Source organism: Ursus maritimus, unplaced genomic scaffold (assembly GCF_017311325.1).
Source record: "Ursus maritimus isolate PB19 unplaced genomic scaffold, ASM1731132v1 scaffold_7, whole genome shotgun sequence".
NCBI lineage: Eukaryota > Metazoa > Chordata > Mammalia > Carnivora > Ursidae > Ursus > Ursus maritimus.
In genome coordinates, this window is record NW_024426885.1 from 83,990,743 (window position 1) to 84,003,401 (window position 12,659).

At 43.8% G+C, this 12,659-nt stretch overlaps 1 protein-coding gene across 1 annotated transcript in view; it reads right to left on the bottom strand.

Moving 5' to 3' along the window:
* Window positions 1-2,349: 2,349 nt before the first annotated feature.
* GPR137B (G protein-coupled receptor 137B) overlaps window positions 2,350-12,659 on the bottom strand; it is a 50,038-nt gene continuing 39,728 nt past the window's right edge. The window contains exons 6-7 of the mRNA XM_008689673.2: window positions 6,247-6,371; window positions 2,350-4,665 (exon numbers count right to left, since the gene is read on the bottom strand). Coding sequence (XP_008687895.2) covers window positions 4,554-4,665; window positions 6,247-6,371 — 237 coding nt within the window. The 3' untranslated portion in view covers window positions 2,350-4,553. The remainder of the gene's footprint in view (window positions 4,666-6,246; window positions 6,372-12,659) is intronic.

Here is a 12,659-nt window from a genome sequence, read left to right on the forward strand (position 1 = left end):
AGAGAGAATATACCAGTTGGAGTAGAACAGCTACCATAGAAACCTGTCTAGTGGGGATGATGCCCTCAGCGTGAACAAATCTTAGTGTCTACTTGATGGTGGCATCGGGTTGTCACAGAGTAAAATCACCCAGCTAACACCCCTGGGGCGGGGTCTGCATTCTCAGGCAGCACTTGGATACATTATTTCACTTTCCATACGGATTTCCTTCCTCTAATGGGTAAGTGTTCTGCTCCCTTGGGTAGGGATTAAGTCTACAAGCTATGCCTAGGCTCTGGGCTAGTGAATTCAGCAAGGGGACAGCCAAGGGTACTCAGCGACACAAAGTGGATGGCCCTGGCAAAACATTAGTTTATCCTAAACATGCCTCTTCATGTCTTCATTAATGCCTTCAAGGAGCACCATGACTTGAGACTGCAAAGGGACCAGAGGGACAGTTGTAGGTTAGAAAGATGCGTGGGAAATAGAGGTTCAGAGAAAGGGAAGGATTTTGAGGCTCACATGGACTGAAGAGAAAGAGGTTACAAATCCAGGGCCGGGAGGCATCTGATCTCCCGTTCTGACTACACTGAAGTTCAGAGGCAGGAAGTATGTTCTAAGTGGAAGGGCAACCACGTTGCAAAAGGGAAGACCAGTTTGGAGGCTACACCGGAATTAATCTTGGCAAGGTATAACCGTTTCTGGGAAAACAGAGGATAGGTGTAGCCCCAGGTCCAGGAATAGAGGAATCCAGCTTTGTAGCTGCTGAGTCACTGAATTTGAATCCGAGGACGTTGACCCCCTACTTGATGATGACCCGGGCAGAACTGCACATGAAGGAACCCACCTCAGTGCCTGGGCTTGGAGAGCCGCACGACAGGTATGGGGAATCCTCACGGGACAGCTTTAGCATCCCGCCATTGGGACCCACTGGTGCAAGGGTTTTTCATAGATCCCTAGTAGGGGCCTAGAGTAGGGTGAAAGGAGGCTGTGGCTGAGTTTACAGACTGGACCCACAGACTGGCAAACAGCTAGTCGTCCCAGTGTCTAGCAGGTAACAGGCACTCAGTAGACACTGACTGAACTCCGCTCCCTTCATTCCTTTTTAAATGTTTCCTCACTTTGATCACTTTATAGTTTTTGATGAGAATTCCACTTTTTAGCCTGACCCTTTCCAGCAGCTCCCTTGGACCATGAGAAGTCTTAAATAGTATTATGTATAGATTTTTTTTTTTTTTAAATAAAATTCTCCCCTGGGACAAAAAATGGAAAGACATATTAGACCTACACTCGTCTAGATTTTATCATACAGTACTCCAAAGTGAAGTTTTTTAAAAAAAAAACAAAGTTTCTTCATTTGGAAATCTTAAAAACTCAGATACGTAGACACATTTAATTTTAAGGTAAGTTTACTTTGATTAAAAAAGAATTCTAAAAAATTAAAAATATTCTGGTAATATCTACTATGTAAATATAAATGAGAACCTTTTTCTCTAAGTACTTTTCATGCTCTGGGATTTTTTAATGCTTATTTCCTCTTAGTAGGAATTAAGTGTTCAAGGAATTAACAAAGAGTAGTTCTATTGGATTTTGGGAAAAGAGACTATTTGGGGACGCACTACTGAGTGCACACCGCTAAATCTGGTGACCAGCATAGTTTTAACAACACGCCTGCTACATCCCAGACAGACCTGGCATAACTGTCACTGATGTGTAGACTGTAAGAGGCAAAAAACTCCTTACAGTTCACAGCTCCGTGGGTAACATACGCCTGGACGTTGTCATCAGTGGCTCAGTTAAATGGGTTACTTGTAGAAAAAAGAGCCAGTGCAAGCTATCTACACAGATCGGTTGGCATTTTTAGTTACCTGCAGAAGGAGATGCCTCTTCTGCATATTTCCACTAGGTGCCCAGAACACTCATGTGCAGCCTCTAGTGTTGAATCAGACTTAGTACAAAATTTTCAGTGACACTGCCTCTTCCCCATACATTTTTTTTTTTTAAAGATTTTATTTATTTATTTGACAGAGAGAGAGACAGCGAGAGAGGGAACACAAGCAGGGGGAGTGGGAGAGGAAGAAGCAGGCTCATAGCAGAGGAGCCTGATGTGGGGCTCGATCCCATAACGCCGGGATCACACCCTGAGCCGAAGGCAGACGCTTAACCGCTGTGCCACCCAGGCGCCCCTCTTCCCCATACATTTTTAACTTTCAAATACCCAGGGTTTTAATTTCATTATGTTGCCTTAAAACAGAAGGACATTTGGGTATTTTATAACTGGTAATCCCCATTCTTTGCCTTCTTTGAGCCTTTAATATCTCACCCAAGGAGCTTTGTTAGTGTACCTAATTGAACAGCACAACACAATTAGAAAACTGAAGAAATTTTTAATTTCCCTTTTCATATCTACCATATCTATCATGTTTCACAGGGTATCTGTGGTCACTTACTATGAGAGAAAGACCATTTAATACAATCCTATTTTTTATATTCTAGATGTGTTTACAATACTTGTGCTTTAGCAAAACTTTTTAAAAAGGGGAAGAAGAGAAAAATAGGGTCTTAGAACATTTTTATCCTTTCCAATAAAAAAGCTCAAATAGTAGCAGCTTTATCATAAAAATAGATTATGGCTTTTATCACTTAATGCTGGTTATTTCAATTTTCCTGCCAGTAATAACAGGATAATAATGTGTTGCTACAGCATGAATATAATTGGATGATTTTAGTGATCTTTTTTTATTACTGTATTTTAAAAAAATATATCTACCCTTGAATGACCTAATTGAAGTACTTTCTGAAAGCATGATTTAAAGTTTTAAGTGTATGCTGGGTCTGCGTTTAAATTCTTCTAAGTATTAGTAACAAAGATCACATGACAAGTAGGGTGTTCTTAAAGCTATTTAGAATAACAACAACTTAAAATATTTTAAGGCAACCCAAATAATCTGTGCAAATTTTGCTTCAGTCTAGAATTGTCCCTGACAGTAACTATTTTCAATGATATGTGACCCCAATTCTTCCATATACTGAGAGGCAAGAACACTGTTATGTGGGATTATGTAGGATAAAGGGATCTGTACAAATGAAAAACCCAATCACAAGCCATTTAAAACTTAATTACATCAAGAAAAGTAGACTTGACATCTGTTAAATCAATGCCCAGAGATAAATCCTTTCTGAAGACCAAAACGGGAAATCGGAGACCTTGGAAATGGGTTTCATCATGAAGGCAGAATTTACTAACATCACTGTCTCTTCATCTGCCCCTCCTCCCCCTCCTGTCCCGAGAGCTGACACTTTCTAGGCAGAGAAGATACTGCATCTCTGCTGATGGTCCTCCCTCTAGTACCTTCTCTCTGTTTTACAGAAAATAAGAGCTTTTGTCCTCCCTGACAGTTTTCTATCACAGCCAGTTTTACCTGCATAGACCTGGGAAGTTTCAGGGTCGCACGCGTGGCTGGAGAGCTGGCTGATTTCATTGAAGCGAAAGACGACGGAGCCACGCTTGTCTGGACCATGCGTCCTGACGTGGCAAGGGACAGGAATGATGCCACAGGATACTGTGACACTACTCCGGTTCTAAAGCTGCTGCCTCACGAGCCTGCCTTCAGAGCTATTTAAAAATACAAGGCATTCTTTCTTTTAAGTATGGTGGGAAATCCAGGAAGACCGTCAGGACTCCATACAGTCTTCTGGATCAAGGGCATTTATTATTCACCCCCTTTTGAGAACCTCTCCTCTGTTCCTTCAATGTAATGACTGGTCCGTGATTTGGGAGGTACTGAGGTAAGAGATGCTAGCTCTCACTGGGCTGAAAAATCTCTGCAGGGTTTCTGAATACAGCAGAGAAGGGTTAGCAGCAAAGGTGGCTCGATGCGTGCTTTCAACGCAGCCACTTCCCACTGAGTGCACACACTGAAGTGTATACGTCAGCGCCCTGCTGAAAGGAGTACCACGTTTTTGGCAAAACTTAGGAGATTGTTTGAGATAACAACTGTCTGGACCTTAAGGAACTGGAAGGAAGGAACCAGTTACCTCATATGTGGTCTGTTGATCCTCTGCTACATTGTAACACTGGAGCCGTAACTCGCTTTCTAGATGTCAACTGCCAGCATCTGCACGACCTGAAGAGGTAAGGATCTGAAGAATGCTTTAGTCCAAAAGCCTGAGACAACCATCAGACCACGTACTGTATACTTTTAAAGTGAATTATGCATAAAAGTCCGTGCAAACTACAAACATATAGTGCAGTAACATCCTCCAAAAATCCTACTATATATTTTAGCATTATTATTTAAGTTATATAAAATACATCTTTATAAAGGTACAGAATTTCTTTTAAAGTTTAAGTTATACCCACTGAAATAGGCAGCCAGGCTCACTTTTTAGTACTAAAATAAGTTTTATCAATCTAGATTATTGCTTAGTCCTAGAGTCCATTAGAGACCTGTAACAATTAAAAATCAAGTCCTATTTCTTAAGGAAAAGTGCCTTAAAAATTCAGCTGTCATTAAGCTAGTCTCTTTGAAGCTCTTCACTTGAGGAATCTTCCATGAAACTGTTGACTGATGCTACCCCTGGCTTGGTTTGTCAGGGTCCAAAACTGAGTCTGGCTGGAAAGTTCCCACTGGTGCCAGGAAGCTGTTAGTTTGTTGTCCCCAATCATAATAGTCTGGAGCAAAGCTTAAAAAGAAAAAAAGAGATAGTTGGTGACTTGAAACATCATACTCCCTATTGATGACATGTCTATTTTACATGGACAGAACTGGGATTTTGTATAAACTGTAGAGATTCCCAGTTTTTAAAGTGGCTTCTTGAAGCCCAGGTTCAGCGGCTACAAGTTCACCCACAAAAATGACTGAACTCGGGGCCCCCGGGTGGCTCAGTCGGTTTTCAGCTCAAGTCCTGGTCTCAGAGCTGTGAGATAAAGCCTTGCGTTGGGCTCTGAGTGTGGAGCCTGCTTAAGATTCTCCCTCCCTCTCCCACCTCCCCCCACTCAGGCTTGCTTGCTTGCTCTAAAAAAACAAAACAAAAAACCCTGAACTCCCCAGAGCCCAGAAGCATAGTATTACTAGAACCATAAACCAATCATTATGTGTAACAAAATATTTTGCCAGCAAATTGTATCTGAAACCTCTGGACAGGTAACTTCTGTGCACCAACGCTGTCATCCGTGGAATGCCAGTGATACCAGTAACTGCCTTGTTGGGCTTCTGTGAGTTAATACCTACAAACAGTGCTTAGAACAGTACCTTAATATACAGTAAGCACTCACTAATGTACATTTTATTCTCCTCCTGTATGCAGTGGAAGAGGGGTCTCCCTCCACTTAGGGAGTGAGACACTCAGCTCTGTGCTGCCTTTGGCAGGTGCAGGGCCAGGGCTGCTCCCGTGGGCTCTGGAGGGACATGCAGGGGGTAACTGGCTAAGACAGCAATGTTAGGGGTGAGGGTGAGAACAACTCTGGACCTCAGGAAGTCCTTGTTGATTGGCTCCCTTCAAGACTTCTATGTTCTTCACATCTGTTGGCTTGGTGGATTGCTTGTGGAGTGCTGCATTTTCTCTTCCCCAACACCATCTTTTATTCTATCTGGTTCCCTTGCTCCCTCGTCCATTGAGAAAGCAGTATATCCTCCCAGCTTCTCCTCTGTTCTCTTGCTGCCAAACAAGGGCTCTTTTCTTTTTCATTTTTCAAGGACATTTATTGTCCAGAATAAGGAGTAGAAAAGCTGGAAAACCTATCTTCTATCATTCCATCCAGGGTTGGGGGTAGTTTTGTTAATGACTGCCTTTAAATGTACAAAGCATTACAAAAAATAAGCTTTGACTGCCAAGAAACACAGCCCAAAGCCTCCCTTTCACAGGACCTGCATCAGGTCCTGGGAGCGTAAGCACAGAGTGGCGGGGGCTCAGTAACACTAGGTCGGCCCTGTTGCTTCTCTCACCCCTGCTGGCCCTGAAGGCCCAGATTCACAGGCAGAAAGAGGGGACGTGATGATAACGGGGCCATGGAGGGGGGCTGAAGCATCACAGAAGAGGGCAGGGAACCCCAGAGGCTCCCACCCCTTCTGTCTGCCACCCAGGTAAGGAAGCAGAATCCCAGGAGTGGGCTCTACTCTGGCCACACTTTGTCCCTCATTCTCCATTTCCTATGTGCCTCACAGTCCCTCTGACTCCAGGGTTTCTAGGGAAGCATTTTCTCTGGGATTGAATGGATTCCACTGGTGCAGTCCTCAGTCTCCTAACCATGAAGTAGGGGCTTACCTTCCCTGAAGTCCCTGAGGGGCAATGTTCCAGGCAAGGTCATCATCACTATCATATCTTCGAGGGTTGTCAAAAAAATAAGATCTGGGGCTGAATCCATGGCTGGGGACCATTCCAGGGTTGGTCTAGAAAGACAATTAATTGTTCAGTATACTCTGAGACTGTGCCTTCCTCTAGACAAATGATGTCTCTCGTCGGAGACTGAAGGTGCTGTAACTCGTGTGAAAGGAGGAGGTACTTGCTCAGCTGCAGGGTTCGTTCCAGTTGCTTTTATACTTAAGAGGTGTTAACTTTTTTCTCAGTATGGACAAAATCTTCTTTCAGAGTTCTGACAGCAATGAATTATCCTTGTTTTAATCCCTTATGGAAACACTAGGCAATGCCCAAATTAACCAAATTAGATAGTCCCAAATTTGATATAAAACTGTGTAATAATGTGGATCTTTACAAGCTAAAATAATGAAATGATCGTGATAATGATAAGTTTCCATATCCCACTTCTGTGATCATTTCCTCCTGTTTCTGTCCTCAAGCTGAGTTCACCATACAAACAATTTCAAATGACTGATTTCAAGTACGGAGACGATCAGAACTGTATCATATGGCAAACCAAGGCCAGCATAAAATCCAGAATTTGTACCTGTGGTCAGTGCTCTATGTTAAGAGTGTGAAATGAGGTTGCTTGCTGTAGCATGGGTATTCATATGTGAATTCCTCCTTTTCTAAGGCTAATCCAGCCAAATACAGGAAATAAAGTAAAACCCAGATAAGGTGGGATGCCTTAAAATTTATTATTTGTAGCAGTTCAAGAATGTTTATGCAAAAGAATGAAGCTGGATCCTAAACTCACACCTATACAAAAAGTAACTCAAAATAAAGACCTAAACGTAAGAATAAAAACTATCAAACTCTGAGAAGAAAAATATAGGGACAGATTGTGGCCCAGGATTTGGCAAAGGGTTCTTAAATATGATGCCAAAAGCATGAGCAATGAAAAACATAAAATTCATCAAAATTAAAAACTTCAACAGATACCATCAAGAGAGTGAAAGAACAGCCACAAAAATGGGAGAAAATATTTGCAAAATCACCTATCGGACAAGGGACTTAGATCTAAAATATATAAAGCACTCTTAAAACTCAACAAAAAGACAATTTAAAAATGTGCAAAAGACCTGGATAGACATTTCTTCCAGGAAAAGATACAAATGTCCAATAAGCACATGAAAAGATGCTTGACATCATTAGTGATCAGGACAAAAGGCACACCCACCCAGGACTCTGGAATCCAAACACCCGTAATGAGTGCTGGGAAGATGTGGAGGGAGCAGAGCCCTCCCGCACTCCTGGCACGTGTGTCAAATGGCACACTCACCGTGGAAACAGTCTGGCAGGTAGTGCGACCTTGACTCCAGGGACGATGCCAGAGGAGGGCCCTACGCACACCTCATCGCAGGGATACACCTGGATAGCACATGAGTGTGAATGGCCTGGAAAACGACCTGATGATGGCAGAACAAACTCCACAACTAAGTGTGGAGAAGAGGCTGCCTCAGTGAGGGGAGGGAGAGTGGAGACATGGTTGCGAACGAGGCGGCCTTGGCCACCTGCAGCCGGAAGGACCAGAGCTTGCAGAGCGCGGAGATAAACAGATCCTCACACCTGGGAGCCTGCAGGGCATGAATCCCCATAACATTTGGCTCTGCACACCAAAGGGGCCAAATTTCCCGAGTTCCTACAACCAGCTACAACTTAAAGGCTGGAACTTTAAAAATCAGCAGGCTCAGTTCCAGGGGACGCTGCTGGGAGAGAGGAAACCTGTCTCTTAAAGAGACAGCCCAACAAGCTGCCTGCAGAGACACAGCCGGAAGGGCAGTTTGAAAGATGCCTGGGGCATGTGGGGGAGTTACTGACCTCTCAGAGCCTGTACCAGGGGGACCGATTTCACTGGGAGACCCCTCCAGGAACAGAGGTGCTGGCAGGCTCCGCTTCCCCGCCCGGCCCCCAGCAGAACCAGGGAGGTGCCAGCATTCATTACATAACTTGCTGACGGGGCACCGGGCCTGCCTCAGCCCTGGTGCTGTGGGTCCCCTCCCCAGAGGCCCCTGGCAAACCCTGCCAGCACGGTGTGTCCCTGCTGTGAGTATTGCGGGGCCTCAGTCCTGGCAGCAGCAGTGGGCCGCCCCTGTGGAGGGTGCTCTGCTCGCTGCCGCTTAAAACTGCGTGCCCTGCCTGCACATTACAGAGTGGCCCTGGCCCACCTGTCTCCTCGAGGCTGTGTCACCTGTGCGAGAGGACTGGCACGCAGAACTGGCCGGCACCACACATCCCACCCACACGCTTCGTGGAGCACTCCGGGCTGGCCCGGGTCGTAACAGTGCAGGCACCACCCCTCTGTAAAAGAACCAGTGCCACCTCGTTAAAAGTGTGCACCCCACCTACTACTTTCAGGAGCTGGATAGGTAGCGGACTTTCCTAACAGAAACAGAGAGTTAGGCAAAATAAGCAGACAGAGGACTATGTCCCAAATGAAAGAACAGGACGAAACCACAACAAAAGACCAAAGTGAAACAAAAGTAACATGACTGACAGAGAATTCAAAGTAATGATCATAAAGTACTCACTGGACTTGAGAAAAGAGTGGAGGACATCAGTGAGACCCTTAACGCAGAGAGAAAAAGAACCAGTCAGAAATAATAACTGGGATTTAAAATACACTAGATGTAATACACAGCAGACTAGAGGACAAAGCAGAGGAACGCATTCATGACCTGGAGGGCAGCGTCATGGAAAGCAATCTGAGCCGGTGAGAGAAAAAATGATGCAAAATGAGAATAGACTTTGATGCTCAGTGACTCCATCAAGCATAAGAACCGTTACACTATAGGGATCCCAGAAGAAGAAGAAAGAGAAAAGGGAGCAGAAAATTTATTTGAAGAAATAATAGCTGAAACCTCCCTACTCTGAGGAAAGAGACATATCCAGATCCGGGAGGCACAGAAATCCCTCGAAAAAATCAACCCAAGGTGATCTGCACCATGATACATAGTAATTAAAATGGCAAAAAATAGTGGTCAAGAAAAAAAATTTAAAAACAGCAAGAGAAAAAAGACCGTTATGTATAAGAGAAACCCCCTAAGGCTATCAGCTGCTTTTTCAGCAGAAACCAGGCCAGAAGAAAGTGGCATGATACATTCAAAGTGCTGAAAGGGAAAAATCTGCGGCTAAGAATACAAACAATCCCAAAATTTGAATGGAACCACAAATGACCCCAAATAGTCAATGCAGTCTTGAAAAAGAAAAACCGTAGGTATCACAATTCCACAGTTCTATAACAAAAGTTGTAGTAATCAAAACTATGGTACTGGCGCAAAATACACATAGATTGGGGCTCTGCGTGGCTCAGTCGGTTAAGCAACCACTCTTGGTTTCAGCTCAGGTCATGATCTCAGGGTTGTGGGATCAAGCCCCACATCAGGCTCTGCGCTCAGTGTGGAGTCTGCTTCAGATTCTTTCCCCCTTCCTCTCCTTCCCTTTCTGCTCCTCCCTCTGCTCACATCTGCTTACTCTCTCTTCTCTCTCTCTCTCTCTCTCTCTCTCTCTCAAAAAAAAGAAAAAACCACCACCAACAAAACAAAACAAACCACATAGGTCAATGGAATAGAACAGAAAATCCAGAAACAAACCCACAATTATATGGTAAATCAATCTCCAACAAGGAAGGCAAGAATATGCAATGAGAAAAAGTCTCTTCAACAAATGGTATTAGGAGAACTGGCCACTTTCTTATACGACACACTAAATGCTCAAAACGGATTAAAGACCTAAATGTGAGACCTGAAACCATAAAAATCCTTGAAGAGAGCACAGGCAGTATTTTCTCTGACACTGACCACAGCAACATTTTTCTAGATAGGTCTCCTTTGGCAAGGGAAAGAAAAGCAAAAATAAACTATAGGGACTTCATCAAAATAAAAAGCTTCTGCACAGCAAAGGAAATCAACAAAACTAAAAGACAACCTACTGATTGGGAGAAGATAGTCACAAATGACACATCCAATAAAGGGCTACTACCTAAAATATATGAAGAATTTATACAACTCAACATCCCAAAGAACAAATAACCAATTAAAAAATGGGCAGAAGACATGAACAGATATTTCTCCAAAGAAGACATACAGATGACCAACAGACACATGAAAAGATACTCAACATCACTCATCATCAGGGAAATGCAAATCAAAACCACAGTGAGACATCACCTCACACCTGTCAGAATGTCTAAAACTAACAACACAGGAAACAACAACTGTTGATAAGGATGTGGAGAAAAAGGAGCCCTCATGCACTGTTAATGGGAGTGCAAACTGGTGCAGCCCCTGTGGAAAACAGTATGGAGGGTCCTCAAGAAGTTAAAAATAGAGCTACCCTACAAATCCAGTAACTGCACTACTGGGCATTTACCAAATTAATACAGAAACACTAATTTGAAGGGATACACGTACCCCTATGTTTATAGCAGCATTATTTACAGTAGCCAAGATATGGAAGGAGCTCCAGTGTCCACTGATAGATGGATGGATAAAGAAGAAGTGGTGTACACATACAATGGAATACTACACAGCCATAAAAAGAAGGAAATCTTGCCATTTGCAATGACATGGATGGAGCTAGAGAGTATAATCTTAAGCGAAATAAGTAAGAGAAAGACAAATACCATGTGATTTCACTCATGTAGAATTGAAGAAACAAAACAAATGAGCAAAGGGGAAAAAAAAAAAAGAATGACAACCCAAAAAACAGACTCTTCATGTATAGAGAACAGAGAGAGGGTCACCAGAGGGGAGGTAGGTGAAGAGAATTGGGAGCATGGTTATCCTGATGAGCACTGAGACACACACGCGAGTGCTGAGTCACCATATCGTACACCTGAAACGAATACAACACTGTATGCTAACTACACTAGAATTTAAAAAAATGTTCAACGTAGAGTTACCATATGACCTAGCAACTGCACTGCTAGACAGATACCTAAGAGAAATGGAGACTTCCTAAAAAGATTTGAGAGAGAGCGAGCGAGTGAGCGCATGCTTGTGGAGGGGAAAGGGGCAGAGGGAGGAGGAGAGACAATCTCAAGTAGACTCCACGCTGAGCAGGGAGCCTGAGGCAGGGGTCGATCCTGGGACCCTGAGATCATGTCAGACGCTTAACCAACTGAGCCACCCAGGCGCCTTTGAAGGCTTGTTCACACAGAAACCTATACACTGATGTTCATAGCGGCACTGTTCATAAGAGCTAAGAAATGGGAACAAGATGGGACATAGCCACACAATGAAATATTATTCAGCCATAAAAAGGAATAAAGCACTAATGCACACTACAACACGGATGAACCCTGAAAACCGTATGTTAAGTGAAAGAAGCCAGTCACAGAAAACCACACGCTGGACAGTCCTATTCCTGTGGAATTCCAGCATGGAAAATCGACAGACACAGATGAATAGTTGCTCAGGGGCTGGGGGAGGGGAAGTGATAGCTAATGGGTATGGGTTTCTGTTTGAGGTGATAAAAAATGTTCTCAAACTGGGTGATGCTTGTCCATATCTGCGTACACCCCAAACCACTGAGCTGCACACAGGACATGGGTGAGTTGCATGGTATGGGCGTTGTAGCCCAATAAAGCTGTTTAAGCAACAACAACCAAAAACATGGAGATTCTCAAACTTCACACTGCATTCAAATCGCCTGGGGTGCTTAGTATTTAAAATGTGATTCCCAGAACCTCCCTGGAGATTCTGATCTGGGAATCAGTCCTGACACCAAGTACCCTCGGGGTTCTGAGCTGGGTGGCAGAGAGCCACACTTGGACTACAGTTACACTGCCAGGTGGAGGGAGAGGCTTGTTTATGCTGATTACATTATGGATCCAAAGGGTAGATAACAGTTTAAAGAAATTCCCAGCTGCAATGTGCTCTTTTAAAGTCAATGAATAGGAGATGGGTTATAAATTCCCCCCCACTTACGCAAAGGAGTATCAGACTATTTTTTTTCTCCGAGCACTTATAGGAATTACAGATAGCAATAAGATTATTACTGAGTCATACATATTAGCAATTTAGTGTCTTCAAACTTTATGCCAAGGAAAGCCACAGCATAGCCCAGTAATTAATGTTACGGCCTTGGGAGCCAGACTGCCTTGGTTTGATCCCAGCTCCGTCGCCAGGGAGCCACGTGATCCGGAGCCTGTCCCCTCATCTAAGTGTGACAACAGTTTCTATCTCAGAGGCTTAGTGTGAGGATTCAAGAACAGAACGTATTTAAGTGCCGTGGAGAACAGCTCCTAGTGCGTGTAAGCACTACACGGTGCTTGGCTGAGTTTACCGAATTCTGCATGCACAGACGGCATTAACGCT